Source organism: Aptenodytes patagonicus, chromosome 4, assembly GCF_965638725.1.
Source record: "Aptenodytes patagonicus chromosome 4, bAptPat1.pri.cur, whole genome shotgun sequence".
NCBI classification, from domain to species: domain Eukaryota; kingdom Metazoa; phylum Chordata; class Aves; order Sphenisciformes; family Spheniscidae; genus Aptenodytes; species Aptenodytes patagonicus.
The window spans coordinates 75,205-93,391 of record NC_134952.1 but is presented as its reverse complement, the minus strand read 5'-3'; the positions used below and the strand labels follow the sequence as shown (position 1 = coordinate 93,391).

At 39.8% G+C, this 18,187-nt stretch overlaps 1 protein-coding gene across 4 annotated transcripts in view; it reads right to left on the bottom strand.

Moving 5' to 3' along the window:
* The window catches only part of ZNF638 (zinc finger protein 638), a 40,991-nt gene that overhangs the window by 10,173 nt on the left and 12,631 nt on the right, over positions 1–18,187 (bottom strand). For 3 of the 4 annotated variants that reach the window (XM_076335613.1, XM_076335614.1, XM_076335617.1), the window contains exons 5-19: positions 17,581–17,921; positions 16,493–16,639; positions 15,985–16,116; positions 15,572–15,630; positions 15,358–15,401; positions 14,319–14,390; positions 13,671–13,838; positions 13,498–13,569; positions 12,467–12,519; positions 11,611–11,742; positions 11,326–11,454; positions 10,951–10,992; positions 9,004–9,144; positions 7,873–7,998; positions 3,782–3,831 (exon numbers count right to left, since the gene is read on the bottom strand). In XM_076335613.1, coding sequence (XP_076191728.1) covers positions 3,782–3,831; positions 7,873–7,998; positions 9,004–9,144; positions 10,951–10,992; positions 11,326–11,454; positions 11,611–11,742; positions 12,467–12,519; positions 13,498–13,569; positions 13,671–13,838; positions 14,319–14,390; positions 15,358–15,401; positions 15,572–15,630; positions 15,985–16,116; positions 16,493–16,639; positions 17,581–17,921 — 1,708 coding nt within the window. The remainder of the gene's footprint in view (positions 1–3,781; positions 3,832–7,872; positions 7,999–9,003; positions 9,145–10,950; positions 10,993–11,325; positions 11,455–11,610; positions 11,743–12,466; positions 12,520–13,497; positions 13,570–13,670; positions 13,839–14,318; positions 14,391–15,357; positions 15,402–15,571; positions 15,631–15,984; positions 16,117–16,492; positions 16,640–17,580; positions 17,922–18,187) is intronic. The other variant, XM_076335615.1, reaches the window with a different exon arrangement.

Sequence of the window (18,187 nt, the reverse complement as noted above, 5' to 3'; positions counted from 1 at the left end):
TGAAGTTTGTTAATTTTTTTTGGTTCAGGTTTGGGGGGAGGGAGGGGTTGCTTTGCTTTTAAACTGCATTGACCTCGCACAATAGCGGGGAACACAATACATGCAGAGAGGCTCCTTTTGGCCAGGCTCTGTTTCCACTGTATAATCCCACTGTCAGCTCCCAGGATAATAAAGCCCAAGATGACAATGCAGAGGATAGCGCTTTTCAGAGAACTTGAGTTACAGTAAGTGCATTATTCTTCTCTGAAACAAAGAATCCTCCGGAGGTGGTCTTGGGAGACACTGAAATTAGAGATGTCTGTGCCCCTTTTCCCACAAAGCTCGAGGAAACGAGCATCCCAACACCTCATGCATCTCTAGATGGAAAGGTGCCGAAATACCAATGCTGACAATCTCGCTAAGTGTCGAAACAAACACAAAAGCAGCAAACACACATAATTAATCAGTGGTTATGCACAATGGAGCAGCCTGTACTATGGTTTCTCAGAACCTATGTATATGAATAAAGGGTGCACATTTGTATAAACCTTCATGAAAATAAAAGAAGAGCAGAGAAGCCTGCCATTTTGGTAATACTCCCAGCATGAATGATGTCAGCAAGAAAATGGAAGGCTAGATCAAATGGAACTCAGCGCTGACGAAAATGTTAAGTCTTAAAGTGGCCAGATGTGAGGGTTAATGAGACGAAGACACAATACATGGAGCCAACAGAAAGATGAAAACAGGCAAACTCAGTTAATATCTGTGCTATGCAAGCACAACAAAACCACCAAGCTCGAAGGTTTCCTCCAGACCTGAGGGCACTGTCCTCTGCTGCTACAAAAGGCGAGAGGAGAGAGAAGAAGGGATATGAATTCTGCTTCAAAATCTTTCACACCACCAATTTAGAACCGGCATAGATGCAATACGTCATGACTATGCATCAGATGGACACTTGCAGCACGATATGAGGGCACTCCTCCCCTGGCAAAGCGGCAGGCCGGCAGCGGCATTTTGCGGCTTGGCAGGCAGCGCTCGCAGGAGCGATGGAGTGTGCGTGCTCCCCGACGTGCCCCACAAAATGCTGGGAATCTCCTCCAGAGCCCGAGCGGCCCAACTCACAGTAACTGAAGTCTTATGAAAGAAAAGCAACCTTGCTCATTCCAACATCACGCTCATCTCTAACAGGCTTCTTAGACCTGTAATCAATTTAAACTTGTTACCTGCAAATGTTTTGGGGTAAGTGTGCCTCATGAGTGGCTAAGCAGTCAGGGCTGATCTGCTTTTTATGCCACAGTACTGGTTTACTCAGTCACAACCCAGAAGATATTTTGACATCGATTAAACATTATTTGTGTTCCAAAAGCAAAAAACATTTCAGTTAATTTTCTCTTCTATTTGAGCATCCTACAGGCCACTGAGATTTATGTCTGACGTGTCTGTGTAGCAAAACATTACCTGGATAAGTCAGAGCACAAAGCCTAGAAGTGCAGCTCTGAAAGCCCACGTTTGTCACTGATGCGTAGAAAGCTTAATTAAACACAAACTCTAATGCCTTGCTAAACCGTACCCCACAGCCTCTGTTTACACATTTTTTGCAGGGATTGGAAAAGTGTCAGTGAACGCTGGAACCATACGCTAACTGCACAGCTTACAGCAAGTAGCACACATGTCTTATCCTCTACACAATTCAAATGAGATATTAGTCTCTGAAGCCTCAGGACTTTATGCCTCCTTTTCATGCCAGCACCCACTCTGTGCCTTCCACAAAGCCCTGGTGGTCTCCGAAATACACTGAGAGATTCAAACCGGACTGGGAAGCAGTGGAAGGAGAGCTCTGCAGCAGCAGTAATGCACAGAGATAAAGATAAGTGAGCCTGATGAAGCATCAAGGTGCTTGAAGTAACACTTAAAAGACCTGTTAGGCATTGGGAAAGAAAATAGCACGTAGACCTGCAAGACAGATTTTCCTGCACAGAAGTTAGCGTAAAGGGTGAAACCAACAATAGCTGCTGCTCAGTTTCTGCGTAGCACGTCCCTGCATTAGCTGCCATACGCAGCCATTACTGCCCGAGTTAGCGAGGGAAAGGCTTGGAGTTCAGTTCTAGAAATGCCAGCACAGAGGCTGTGTCACAACGGAGACACAACCTGCTTCCTACACGTCAGCTCAGGATTAAAAGCAGCAGTAGAATAGTCCTTGATTCTTAACCTGGCCAAGGAAAGTTTCAGCTATTTTAGCTGAGGAAAATAAATCCCAACAAAAGGCATCAGCATCCTTGGAAAGAGCAGAGGCATTCACGTAAACACGTCGGTCAGCTCAGCCCCAAGGTTAGATGAACTACCTACGTGGGCTGGACAACAACTGAGATTCCAGAAGCATACCAAAAAAGTTTTCAAGATCACCTCATCACCCCAGGCAACCGAGAGGGCAGTCCCTTCTGCTCCCCAGGTTCTGCTACTCCTTCCCTCCCCAGAAACACGTGACAAGGTCTTCCCGTATATAACAATATAAGAAGCAGAAAGTATCTTCAATAAAAGGTAACTCAAAAGAATAACTGACCAGGTCACAAAAGCTTACGAGGAAAAGACAGTTGCCTCAGACAAGGAGAATGTGCATGACATTATTTGTAGGGAAAAATGTCAGTTTTCCCATCTGTTCACCAGCCGCAGCCGGATGCTGGGCAGCAGCTGGGATTCATGTAAAAGTCACTTGTTTTGATTAATTACCACCGCTAGCTAAAGCCCGCCGGTCTGGAATCAAAAAGGTTACCTGCATGTCCACCTACGTGTGAGTCAGAGACAGTTTAGAAACTGAATGCTTCCAAAATTGACTAGGGCCTGAGTAGAAGTTGCATTAAACTAGGACTGCCTAACTTTACTTTTGAAAGAAACAGGTTTTGGAAATATAGTAACAGTTCATGATAGTGGAACGGCATTACTTGAAATTGAAGTTTAGGACCATTATTACACAGTTTTGGGGTTCTTTTAAATGATAAAACTTATCCAGAAATATGGATTTGAGTCACAGAAGGTGTTTTGCGTCATATTTGTTAACAAGAACTCTTATAATGGTCTATCCATTTATAAAAAAAACATAATCAAGACTAAAACCAACAAATAGTTATTCCACAATTAGAAATTTTACTACAAGCAATGTCCATAAAACAATTTTAAATGGAACATACCAAAACCACCATTTCCCATTTCTAGGTTCTGATGTTAATATAGCATCTAAACTTTTTTAAAATCAATTCAGGGACCTGTATCACAGCATGAAGTTAATGTTAATACGTTAAACAAGAAAGTTTCAGTTTATTTTTAGCATTTGGAAACAGAAACAATAGAGCCAGGTGCTCTGACAGAGGAAAAGGCTGTAGGATGAAATAAAGCAATCACTTCATGGTTAAATACAACAAAAAATTGTCTTACCAACATGTATTTCCAAACATACTTTCCAGGACCTGTGGTAAAATCCTGGCCATAATTAGTAAAACAGTAATAACTCAACGAAGCTATACAGAAAACAGGATTTCACCCCATTTGTCCATGTTCTTTGAAAGCCCCGGATTTCAAAGAAATCACAAACATTACAGCCCTACAGCTATACACTACACATCCTGCGCACACAGAACACACAAATCTTGAAAGAAGTAAGAGCAGGTAACAGTTGCTGGATCTCACAGCGGGCCTTTTCATCAAGCTTAGTTAGAGAGATGGCTCAGCAATCTGCTCAATCTTAGATACGCATTCTATGAACAATACAGATAAATTAAAAACACCCTTAAATACTTGAAAGGCATACCTTCCTTTGCTTGGTTCCTCTTTCTTCACGTCTTTTTTCACAACTTCAGCCTGAAAGGCAAAAATCAGGGTTCAGTATCTATGACTTTCAGAAGCATCAGCACAGAATTTGCATAACCCAGCTAATTAGTAACATCACGAACCCAAATTTAGGCATGTATCACCTCAAAGATCAAATGACAGTAAGTTGTTCTAAAACTGTTCCCCACAGAACACGTATTTCGTAAGATGACAAATAAAAGTGCATGGCAGTGTAAGAGATTTTACTAAAAGTTTGCTAGACAGAACACGTGGCATACCACCAACTGTTTTGTTTGTCTCATCTTCAAAGCTGTCGTGTTTGTGAGCAGAATTAGCTTTTTAGTCTGTGATATATTTGGGGGAGAGGGATGTTAAAAGCATCGTTTCCCAGACAGCACCTTCTTTCCTGTGCCGGCGAGGACGCTAACGGCTGCAGAGCTCAGGGTGAATACAGTCAGCCTGACACGTAAGCATTATACAGAAAACACTGGCACACCTTTTCTAAAGACAAATTATGTTCCAACTCAAGTGATTGTCGACAGAAAACCCAAGGCCAGCTTCTATTTCTTAAAACCTGCTAATGTAGCACTCGTTTCTTGTAGGAGGACTACGCCTTTCTGCTGTTATGTAGAATAAACTTGCAGAATAAATGTGAAATGAAATAAAGTCTTCTGAAAAAAAGACAACCACAAACCATGCAAGCTCTGCAGCTGTCACAGTTAGTAGCATAGGTCCAAGCAATCAAAAAAAAACCCTCAGTGTTGAAACCTCTCTCTCTTTTCTGAAGGCATTCTACAAACTAATTTGAGGACTATCATTATTAGAAAGAACATCAGATAAATTCAGTGCACGTAGAATTCACTTTAATCTTTTATTTATGCACATAATTCCAAAGCCTTCTGTTTTCCCTTTCTTAAAACATTTATTCCAGAGATAAGCGCCAAAAGTAATTTGAACATGTTATAATGAATTAAAAACGATTTGGTTTTTCCTTCAGACTAGCTTCTGATTGAAAGGCTCCTAGAGAAAATAGCTTACGGCAAATGGAGCTACAAGCTTAATGTTCCTGTGGTACCTAGGCACATAATCCAGATTCTGGCAACATAACCGAGAAGATGGACAAGAGGTAGCACACTCAAAATGCAGTGAAGAGCAGCAGATGGAAAAACCCAGTTTTCGCTCTTATCAGTGTGACCAGGCATTTTTCCCCTCCACCTCAGATATAGATAAAAGTAAAGCTTAGGAGTGTGTCTCCAAAGTACAGATTTATTTTAACATCTGTGCAAAAGCTGTGACAGTCGCATTGACAACGACTGGAATGACACCAGTTGCAGCCATGCTCTGTGATTCTGTATTCCAGTTGCACATCCTCCTTCACCGTTACAGGAGTTTCCCCTTATTTTTGTTATTTCAGCAGTATTAAATTCAGACATTATCAGCAAAATTACAGAAACAAAACTATAATGTGATTAAGCAAGCACTTACATTACTGCTGTTACCATGCCACTGGCATCGGTTACCGCTATCTGCCTGGCCAACCTCCCTAAATCAGACAAGCGCTCTGTATCACCCAAAGTGTGCAGCTGGAAAGAAATATTATTTTGAAAACAGAGTGTGAATGCCATTCTTTGTTGGCATTGAACTCTGCCCTGATGAAACATTTGTAGTGACAAAGGCACGTTATTCTGTTGCTACACAAGATATAGGGAACAGCTATAAAAAGCAGATTCGAATCACAAAGTGTTCCCACAATGCATCCTTGACAGACATTCCTTAGCACGAGCACTTTAATGAATGATATTTTGCTTATTTTTCAGTGCTAAGGGACCTTATTACTTACATTTTCTAGACTTGAGAAAAGGCTCATAAGCCTGAAGATTTGGTTGTTTTCTTCAGCTACAAAGTTAGTCTAATAAAAGATATTACTCTTAAAGGCAGCTGACATCAAGCACAATTATAATTTATGTTCTGTAAAATGATCTGAAGTTCACTATATGATCTGAAATGATGAAATACAAATACAAAATGTATGAAATACAAAATGAAGTGGCTCGGAAGAGGAACATACATTGTCCTATACAAAGAGAGTCAGCAATGGGGAGAATCATCCCTGCAGTGGGGAAGAGGAAAGACAGAAACACTCTTGGAACATCTAATCCAGGCTCTTACACCCAGCAGAAGAGAAAAGAGCACTATGCACCCGCGCTCGCCGGATTTTAGCTATCGGTGCTTCACCTGCAGCGGGTCCCCACCCTGCACCAGAGGTCCCGAGGGACGCACACCAGCTCACCTTACCCTACCCCTGCCGTACCGACGGTACCACACCACCACACGCATCTGGTGGAGACACAGCATTCATAAGAAAAGTTAAACCCGTTCTCTGAATCAAATGTGTAATTAAAAAGCACTTTCAGTGTTATTATATCGGCTCTAGGCTATAGTAGAAACCTTAATGGAGGAGGGTTGCTCCTCATGAACAAACTATGCCCCTTCAGCCACGGACGAAGGCCCAGAACGACAGGGTGGGAAGAGCTGGGAAGGCAGGCTGATTACTGAATCTCTGCAGACATTTCGAATGGTCACACTCGCAGAAAGGTAAAACACGAACTGATTTTACACAGGCTAGGCCCCCATGTGCACAGTAACTGCTGATTTACTTGGAAAGGGGCATGATGAATCCGCTCAAAAAACGCGTGTGCCCAAATCACATCTGGTTGTGTACCGCCGTGCGTCTAAACCATCACAGATGCAACTCGACAACTACTGCAGGAGACCCCCGCCAAAAATGTACACCTAAAATCTCTACAGACACAGTACGTCTTTAAAAACGTGAATCCTAAACACTGTACAGCTACCTTACAGGTTTCATAAATAAGGACGCTTTTCCATAAAGCAGAAGAAATTGACAACACAATAGAGAGCGAACTATGACACAAGCCAATGATCAGTACACAACCTATTGTTTAAAAGAAGCTGAAATTCGTTGTGATGCTCAGCACAAATAATACTGACAGCTTTGTCAGCACGGTAAGTAGAAGTACACGTCTGCATGACTTTTATTCCTCCCTGTGGAAGTAGTGGAACGATGCGCTTGTTCTCATTAGGCACCTGACATTAAACTTTCCCCGGTGATGAATAAAAGTGAGGGGAAAAAAAACCCAACTAGGATGCCCTGTGCCTCCAGGCACATCCTCTTGTTTGAATGGTATCCCAAAGTCATGCCACTGAAAAGGAACAGCAACACACAGGGAATGAGAGCTCCAGGAACGGAATTTACATGGACAATCACTTAAAAAAAAACCAAACACACAAAAAAAACCCAACAAAACAAAAAAAACCCCTACGCATTTTGGTCACACCAACATCTGGATTTACGTTCTCCACTTTGGAAGCCAGAACACTATTAGCACGTGGCTAACGTTTGCATTTCTTGCTTAATGCTCTTTACCCATCCAATGCAACATGCACTAAGCTCCTTCCTCTCCGGTGTTGGACAGCTGCTGCAGTTTGCTGTTCCTTCAGCAAATCACCAGAAGTAAACCGGGAGCTGCTCAATACTGCAAGTAATTCCATTTGTGAGAGAGAAGATGGAAGCAGCTGTGGGCACACAGACCAACGGTGACATAGCAACTGAGTCTGGAATCGAGAGGACTAAAGCAGATAAACCGCTAAAGACGAATCAAACTAGATCAGAAAAAAACTCTACTAAGTTCAGTTATCAATCCTTTTCTAACCAGTACTAAAGAGTTGCTGTCCTCCTTTCTTCCTTTTTCTCTTCATCTTTCACTAAGAAATACTTTCATCGGTGGAGATGAAAGAGATTCTATGTAAGTTTGCAAAATAGAGAGATATAAAAGAAAGACAAACAGCAACACACGCTTTCACGCCTATGCCACATCCCAGAACGCAGACCAGCTGATCCAGTTCCCAGCTGTTGCACAGTTTTCACTCTCATCCACAACGACAGCAAACCGTGAAGGAAATACTGACATCGTCACCATTAGCTGCTCTTCATGGAAAGGCGGTTCTACTCCACAAAAATAATGTATTCTTGAAAAGAAGAAATCTTACCTCAGCGGACTCTCCATTGGGTGACAACGTACAGGTCAATGTATGCTCACCCATGTTATACGGATATTGCTTCAGGAAGCTGTACATTGATCTGGCTGACTTGGGACTATCCAGCTGCAGAATCGCCTAAAAGAAAAAAAGCACAAGCTTCAAATAACCGTTACTTCGTTCTGCAATACAGAAATAAGACAAGTTTAATAAATTAAGTTGGTATAGCAGGGGATATCTCGTATTCCCGAAGGGCTTCGACATCTTCATTTTAAATTAGCTAACAGCACCGTTCTTTTATTAAATCCTATGTTCTCGCATACGGAGAACAACAGACTCTTCTCTCTGAGAGGCTGAAGGAAGAAATCTCTCCTGTCTGGAATTATCTTTAGAACTAAATAAAGAACTACATCACAAAACAGTGGAGCCTGGAGCTTCCCTACCCACATGTGTCCAACCTTCCAGCTACAGAAAAATACCATCTTTTTCTTAAAAGCATCTTCACCTGTTTTATGGTTTATTAGCAGCTGGACACTTAAAATAGCTCATAATAAGGGGAGCACAGCTGCATTTTAACCATTAAAATATACACGTACACACACTGACTTAAATCCAGTTCATAAATTAGAAATCCAATGTTAAGTGCAAAACCAGCAACATTAAAAATCAAAATATCAAAATTTTAAAAATTGAAAATCAAGTCACTACATTTTAAAGTGTCCCAAAACAAAAAGTAGTTTCAGCAATTCTGACATTTTCACTTCTCATATCGAAATAAATTTTTTCCCCAAGTTCCTACAAAATGGGAACTTATTTTCCCCCCACTTACACCTCTAATGTCAAAGGTTAATAATTTTTCCAGCCATTTGGGAAGCTCTACTTTCAGAGCTTATCAAACTCTTCTTGTATTGTTCAGGCTAGGTAACAGCCGAAAGTTTGGGTTGGTTGGGTTTTTTTCCTTCCCCACTGTCCCCAACAAATAATATGAACTATTTTCTTGTTCAGGATGAGTAGGAGAGAGTCAGAAACTTTGATCTCTCATTAGCAGAATGTTCTTGGTACCAGGAGATGAAAAAAATACTTTTTTTAATTTTTCTTTCCCCTAACATGGTACTTTGCACCACAGAAAAAAAAAATACTTACCTTGTTTTTATTCTTCAGTACAACATAATGATCTACTTTTCCAAATCGAAGTCCCACACAAACTACTTCGAGTTCTCTGTACCCATCATCTGGCAAGTTCCCAAGATGCACAAACTGATCATGTAGAGTTTCAGTATTTACCTAAAGAAAAGCAATGACAAAACTTGCTTTAACTTGGTAACACACTTTATTAGCAACTACTGAACTAGGTTAGAAAAGCCCCACAGAAGGCTTCTGTGCCACTCAGATCTTACCAAAAAATAGCATTCACACACATCCACGTTTACGTTTTCAGATTCACACCACATTTTCCAGTTTTCTATGCAGTACATCAACAGAACCAGCTATGCTTCCCAGTAAAGAATGGAAAGGAAACTGAGAAGGATCGAGTGTTTTATTTTAATTTTTTTTTTTAACTAGTAAAAGTCTCTTTAAGAACACTGTAAAATATAGCTGAAGTTTAAATAAAATGTGGTATTGTGAAAAGCAGACACTATCTAGTCAGATTATAAATTGGTCAAGACATAGAAACCTATCTGAAAGACTCCAATCCTGGTTTTTAAGTTGGAGTTTGGTTTACTTAATCAGTTTGTAATAACAAAGATCCTTGGTCAAATATCATTTCCTGTGTCCCTCAATTTTCAAACAGAGTTATCACCACCACCACGGGGACGGGCTATCAAGGAGACCAGCAAGTCTCTTCTGACCAGGAAGGATTCTGGTGCAGAACGTTCGAGCGGGCTGACAGCAAACAGAAAGCCACCATCAGCCACGTAGCGCCAGCAGAGCCACAGACTGAACCCTGACACCAAATATTTTGTGCAGTATCAAAGCGAAGGGCCCTGGGCCACAAAGTCCAAAGGTACTAGTAGACTTCTGAAATCTTAAACAAGTCTTATCTTTAAATACTTGAAAGCTGTGTGTCTTTTAGAATCACAACACTCACTCCCAACAAGGAAGAGATTTCCCCCCCACACTCCTCTCCAGGTCTGGTATGTTTTTCTTCCATTATTCATGACTTTACCAGGAGCAGAAAATAAATATTCCATCACAAGCAGATCAGAAGCGTAAGTAGGATATGGCAGCAGGGATATTGGCAGTAAGTACTCAGATGCGTCTGTTAGTGCCAAACACTGATCATAAGGAGGAAGCAGATATCCCCCAGACACATCTGTAACTGAAAATTCAAGCCTCTTGGGGTTTCTTAGAAAGCAATTTATTGTTGGCAGGGCTCTTTGCAATATGCTTTTTAAACAAATACAATTACCTTCTGACACTGCTGTTCTTAAAGTCACTCTTGCAAAGTTCTTGTGCCAACTGTTTAAGCCCAGAGACACATTCAGACCCAATGACTGACCCTCTATCAAGAATATCCTGAAAATGTTTTTCACAGAAGCAAGACATAAAAGCTATCATTTCATTAACCTCTGCCTACCTACAACTGCATAAAAATCCTTTGTACGTCAACTGCCAGCTTGCGCTGCGTGCGGCGAAGGAACGGGAGGGATAATAAGGGAGACGCACTACGCTGAACAAAGCACAGAGGTAGTTCTGGTAGTTAAACCAAAATCTCTGTCTATACAACACACGGGGGAAACGGGTGGCGTTACATACAGGCCAACACTGCACATTCTCCAAGCTATAGTGGTCCGCAGCTTGTTGTTAGAACATGAAAAACACGTAACAGAAGGAGAGGGTCTCGGAGGACTCCTATTAAATGTTTAATTCCTTGCACTTCATGCATCATGAAGCTAAACTGAGTGAACATTTACTCATTCTATTCCCTGCTCATTCACCCATGAAAACATATATAAACATTTAATTCAAGAGAAAGCTTAGAATAACAATTCAATTAGCTAGTATTTCAGTATGAAGGATACTAATTCCAATTTAAAGTAATGTATTTTGATAGCATGTGGAGGAAAAGTTAGATTGCTAGCAACTTACCTTAGGGTCAGAATCTTTAATTATAGCAGTAAATATTGCTTCCTTTAAAAAAAGAAAACAAAAGCCATTATAAGATTTGAACTGTAAAATATAGCTTCACTAGCAGCAGCTAACTGGCAGTCACTGACTCCCAACAACTTTTTAGTTTCTGCTTTATTAATAAAATCAACAGCATCAGCACTTCTGACATCTGCGTTATTCTCTTATCAGAGGACCACGACTCAAAAAGACATTCAACAGAATCAGTCCTCAATAGGACACACCGTCAGAACATGTAAAACAGGCACTGTATAAAAGTCAGCTTAAATACAAGATCCTGCTCTGAACTGAAATGTTATCACGTCTCCTAGAATTTCAATGTATTTTATTACTTACTTCATCTTTTATAGTCTTATACTGAGGCACCATGTTGATGCAGAGCTGATTTCCATCCAGTGACATTGGAAAGCAGGTGTAAAATTTAACCATGGAATCTGCAGATTTTCTATTTATTTCAAGATATGCCTTTTAAAACAAAGAAAACAAACTTTTTAAAAATCGTAATTTATCAAAAGCATCTCACATCAGTGCTTGCCACACAACATTATCTCATTTGCATTTGTTAAAAACACATTTGCTGCTTCTATAGGTAGAAACACTACCAAACACCAATTAGAATACCTTTTTATGAGATGATAAAATCAGCACATCCCTCAGTCCTCCAAATGGCTTTGCTAGGTTGGAAACTTCCTCAACAGAATATCCTTTCTCAGGCAAGTTCGAAATAAGAACCACACATATATCATCAAGTTCCTGTAAACAAATGACAGTAAGTATTACTGATATTTTTTCAGCTCTAAATCAAAACTGCAATATTGCTGAAGGGGGCATTTATTTTTACCACGTAAAACCACCGTTAAACTGAACGAAGCACTTGCTTAAAAGCATGCTGCAATACTCACAATAACGTCAAAACCAAAGATCATTTAAGCCTTTTTAGGATTTAGTAGCAAAGCATATTAAACAATTTTTTAACCCTTTTCTCTAATTATGTCATGTAATCACCTTAATTACTGCTTAATTGTGGATGTATCTATATCTAAGCTAATTCTGCACAAACCTTAGGTTGTCTCATGCTACCTCATCAAAAATTCAAAGCAAATCAAAACCCCCTATAATTATGCCACTACTTTATACCCATGACATGCCCACATGTCAAACGTTGCAGGACTGTATGTGCAAATACGGCATCTAAAGGCAAGAAACCCACAGCAGGGCAATATAGATGATCAGAGCGTAAAGGAGCTTTGGTGTAACTAACAAACTCCAAGGAAAAAAATAAAAAGCCAAAGAGTAAAATGGTAGATGTCTAACAAATCACAAAGAGCGAGGAGAAAATAAACTATTCACTATTTCTCACGAGAAATTAACAGGCAGGGGATTTCAGTCGGAGGTTTTCAGACAGCACACCAACACTTGGAAATGGCACCAAACATGTACCTACAACTTCCAGAGATTCAAGCACCTTCAGACTGACCTTGCTAGCTGGCTCCATTGATTCTTCACTCTTGGTAGTCGCTATCGTAGCTTCTGAAAGAAAAAAAAAAAGGGGGAAGGTAGTTTAGTAGTTCAGCAGATTTCTTTAAATACTGGGGAGCTTTAAGATCATCTTGCATTACATTTTATCACCACTGCCATCGTGAAAAATGAAATATTCCTTCACTTAACTTACAGCAACAAATGACATTGGTGAGACACAGTGTTACATAAATGCTCCCAGAACGAACAGTTTTAAGTAGGGATAAAAAAATTAATTAAAATCCCTTCATTAGCACGCACACGCTTTGCTCCACATGCTGTCACAACCACAAGACTTTCCCGTGGGCACAGGCGGACTATGTAGGTGCCCGCCATGTGCCCACACAATCTTTTTCCTTCTTTTTCCTGGGACGAGTCCACAGTGATATGTGAGAGGCTCAGAAAAATACAAACAGCAGGAAACAGGAAAACAGCAATCATACAGGATAGGCAAGCGCAGGTAAAGGAGAATCACTTCTACTGTAAAATGTTTGTATCTACCTCTAATAGGTTCAGCAACTACTTCCTTATCTCCACTACCACATGCATAGTAACTGAGAATTAATATACACGTTCAAAGTGAAGTCTGCTATTAATCAGTTATAAAATATGGGGAAAATAGCATCTATTGAACCAGCAGGCAATGTAAAGCAATGACATTAAAAGAATTAGCAGTGGAGCTGTAAACGGAACGTACAGAAAGGCTGAATCCTTTGCTCTAATGAGCTGTATATAAAAGTCCCCATGTCGCACTGAAAAGGTCTAGGTAAAAATATTATGTCCGCTGAAAGATGTAAATCTTGGGGAGTTTTAGCCACTTCAGTCATCACGATGAACTGTTGTTTTATGTTTCAGTCAGTGAACCTATTCTAACAGATTTTCTTTCTGATATCCTGTGTCATTTTAATTTCCTGGCCTCAAAAGCATTCTCATTTAGTTCACAATAGCAGAGAGGTTTAGGACAGAAACGAGAAAAACCCTGCAATTTACCTTGATCAATTAAAGCTTCGTTAAACTCATCCAAGTCCAATGCCGCCACCTGAGGCATCTGTGCAAATTTCTCTAAAAAATAAATAAATTCAAGACGACATCACAATGTTGAACTTCACATAACTTACAACTAGCAAAGTAACTTAAAAATGGCATTATCGTAGCAGAATTACCTAGTGCAGGTGCAGGATTAGTCACTCCTCTGGACTGAGTCTCTACTGTCTTCACAGGCTCCGTAACTCTGTCCCCTTCTGCAGTGTTCTTTGAGTCTGACAGCTTAGTTTCCCCAACTTCCATTTGGGCTTCTGTTGAGATCTGAAGGTCTTCATCTATAGATGTTGCTGGTAGGTAACAGCAGAAAAAAGCATTCTTCGTTTCAATATATTAAACTAATCGATTTGCAAAAGAAGAATGAATTACACTAAGTTTTTCTGCCAGATATTCAGAGGCCTCCTATCACAATAAATTCCTGCTCCTCGTTACAAATGGGCAGAAAACGTACATACAGGAAAAGCTTTGCAAAACAAGCGTATGCCTGCGGTTATGTGAAAAGCTCTGCTTCCCCAAACTCATCTCCTTTCCCTGGTTCTTTGCTATTCCGGATCTACAAACAGCAGTAATTATCACTGCATTAGCCGAGTCACAAGGAGCAAGAAGGGTGCTTGCCTATCTAACAGCCTACTACATTGGCAAGCCCAGTAAAAGGTGTGAAAAGCTCGGACTCACTACCTTAAATATCTGTTCTGGAAAGGGGGGGCGGGTAGGGCAATGGAAAAGCACCTGTTTTCCAAGCAAAAAGTAAAAGTTCTCATTTGTCCTACCCGCAGTATTTGAAGTTTTCTTGATTTTACGATCTCCTGTCACTGTCGATTTCTTAGTCCTTTCTTTTTTACCTACGTAAAATATCCAAAACCAAGTCAGTAGAAATGCTTATTTCTTAAGTCTTACATTGTGAAGTAAGAGTATAAAAATACATACAAAATAGTCTAACCTGCAAAAATTCAACTGATGTGACCAAAAAACCCCAAAGCCTAAAATGCAAGTTAATTCCAACAAACTACTGAATGAAAGCCATGAAGTGGAGTATCTTATGTGAATTTGTTGAGGATTCTGGTGACAAAACTTTGCTCCTGCAGAAGAGTTTGTGTTCTCTTTCTCTTAAATGACTGTAAACAATTCACGGTTTCCATCTGCAAGACAGCTCTGAAACGCACTGTTACATGAATCTTAATTCCATTCTGGAAAGTGGATTCAGAAGCGACCATGCTGACGAATGAATCAAGACCAATGTGTCTTTAAAAAGCACAGTTTCCCAAAGTTCTCCTCTAACAGTATGACATACAAGTTTTTCTGCCAGACCAAGTAATAATAATAATAGAAATAATTTTCTTCAATAGAAGACGAGGGCAGAAATTCAAAAGCATTTGGAACGTACAAGGAACGTAAGACACTGGGAAGCACCAACACTAACTGTGAAAGACAACGTTAAATACGTTATACAGTAGGCTTGAAGTCAACTTGAAGAATTACACTTAACGGAGCCCAAAGTGCCACACTTACCTTCAACAGATGGGGCAAACATTAAAAATTACAGACTATAAGCACAGGTCAAGGTGGGGGGTTTTTTTATTGCTACTTGAGGGTTGGTTTCTGTGGGGGTTTTTTAAAGAAAAAAAAAAAAGATAGGGTCGCACGAAAAGGAAGACATTTGAAAGTATAAACTAGACGTTTTCCTGTAGCTCTCTGAACCTGCTTTCAGTCGCTATTATGAAAAGCACTCACATAAAAACAAAGAAATGGGAACAAAGAGGGAAGGCAACAACAGAGGTATCCTCAGATAAAAGGTAACCAAAACCTTACCTGTAATGGATTTAGCTGTCTTAGTGGTGGTGTTCTGATCTTTTCTGTTATGAGAAAAAAATAAAGAAAAACCAGTTTTAAAGACAATTAATGAATATTAAAACAGCTAAAAAAAAGCTCAAAAACAGTAAAACACAAGAAACCAAACAGATATGAATCCATTTGGTCTTCAATCGTTATAACTAACACTAACGCATGTAATGGCAACACTTACTTTGTACTTGGTGCAACTTTTTTAATATTCTGAGCCCGTTTTTTTATATTCATTTTGGCCTGGAACGGACAGAAAGACACTTTTACTGCATCATTTATACTTTATTTATAAATGTATATATACACATAAAAATAATAATAATTATTAATATATATACTTAATTGCTATTAATAATGTAGGTTGTATCTTTCAATGTTTGTTAAACTGATACTACTCACAAATACCAAATTTCACCAAGAAAAATGGAAAACTGGAATTAGGAACTGCATTTGCTTATTTATTTTAGACTGCTGTTTATGAAAAGGAAATTAAAAATATATTAAAACTACTAAATCTATTTTTCTGGAGAACATCAAGTTTTGGAGCAAAATACCAAGCTACACACAAAGGTTGTTCACCGCCAGGCTGCTTACCTGGCCAGGAGATGCTTTTGGCTTTTCTGCTACACTTATTTTCACCCGTTTCCCATTTACCAGCACTGGCACAGTTTCACCGTATTTCACAGCTGCTATCACGGCTTCTTTGTAGTTCATTTCCAAGAAGGCCTAAAATAAACGGCCCTTTCAGTCTTGATTTATATTACAGACACAAGATACAATTCACTGCAATTTTTCCTTAGCAAATCTGCTCACGACAGAACTGTATGTACTCCTCTCTCTAAGTTCATGTGGAGTTTGATGAAAAAGTCTGGATTTCAGTATTATACAAAAAGCATCCTACTTCCTCTAACATTTAAGACTTAGGTAGCAAGCAAGACTGAATTTATAAAGTTAAGATTCCCAGCTATTCCGAGATCTTTAATGACAAACTGTTCAGGAAGCCTTACCCTGTGTTCAGCTGAGGATCCAAATATTACCCTTTTTCACCGCTTGACAATTTCTTTTGCGTTCTGACACAAGAACTTTCTACAGGAAAACTCACCTCATTTCTAGAGCGAAGTACAAGGAGATCACTAACTTTGCCAAATGGCTGAACAATTTTTTTAATATCTTGGTCTGAAAAGCCATCATCTGGTAAATCAGATATTTGAAGGACTGTCCCACAACTCAGCAATTCCTCTCTCAACAGCTACAAATTGAAAACAAAACAAAATAAACATTTTCCAAGTCCAGTAAAAGGAAGAAAAAAGAATCTGTAATAAAAATTACTTCCAAGTAGACAGACTGCTTAGTTCACGGTGGTATTTTGAGTTTTTTTGCTTTTTAACGCAAGGACAGAGCCACAATTTTGTTGTTCTACCACTCTGCCTCAATCTTCACTTATTAAAAGACATGGCACAGGATTACCAAGTAACACAACACAACCTTTTTGTTTTTAATCAAGTACTACAGATCTATATAATTCCAGTTGTCTGGCCTGTATGGGTAAGGAGCTGCACAATTCCACTACTTTCCTTTCAATACTATTTATTAGCTTTCAACAGCACCAGGCAACGTTCTCTCTGCTTATCAGTCAGAGGCTAGAAACTACCAAGGACGATTGCATCTACCACAACTATCCAGCAGTAACCTAACACAAATCTGGTTTATAGACAGTGTTTCTATGAGATCCCAGTAGTCAGTACGATGGAGTAAGACAACACTGGCTTAAGATCCTTCTTACAACAAGAGTGGTAAATTTCTCTGCCTCGTCTTTTTTGCTTGACAGGGCAAAATGAACACTTTCTGCCTGATATCCATTACTTTTATTTACACAGTAAGCTCCTCCGAACAGAGATCACTCACACTTCATGCAAAACAATTGCCCAGTAGAACGAGGACCCAAATTTAACGGGCATTTCTTTCTGCTCTTGGAAAGCACGAGAGAGGTTTTGCTTCACATCTGTTAAAAAAATCCTTGCTGTGTAAATTACCACCCTTACTTGCAGCCAGCAAATCTTTGCGTGAAGATGGCAGTATCTATGGCACAGAATCAGCAAACAGAATGGTTATCTTTCCACAAGTGATCCCCCTGAAATGAGACCCCAACCACATTCTTAAAATCACAGAGAAAAACATTAAGAAACTCACCCTATTATAAGGAGTAGGACGAGGTCCACTGGTTCCTGCGACTAAGCCTTCCTCATCCTCTTCCATTTCTTTGCCTTGGGGTAAATCATCAGTTTCAGGAGATGAAGAACTCGACCCAGGCAAAGAAGGCACGTCTTTCTTCGAAGTCTTTGGAGAAACACTTGTTTTCAGTGGCTTCTTCATATTTCCAGGCACCTTCCCTAAGGGTCCATGAGAGGGTGGTGATTTTCCCGATCCCGAAGATCCTTGCCCAGCTGCTTGAAGTGACTTATGTTTATTGAACTCTGCTACAAAGCCAGGTCCCAAACTTCTCATTACTGCCTCCAGAGCCGCCTTTCTGTCTGTGAGCAGAAGGGAAAAAAACTGGGGTTTGTTTGTTTGTTTTTAGAAGAAAGCTTACATATATTGCTGTTAGATTTTCTACAGTTTCAGTTTCACCACCCACTCCTGATTCAGTCCTGAGACTCACCGAAATTAGAGAATCTTAATCACACTCCAGCAGAGATGGCCTATAAATAATAATAAACCTCTACTGTTTTCACTGTGCTGTTGTGTAACTTGACATTTTTAGTTAGACTGACAATGTGACACTGACAATGATACCTAC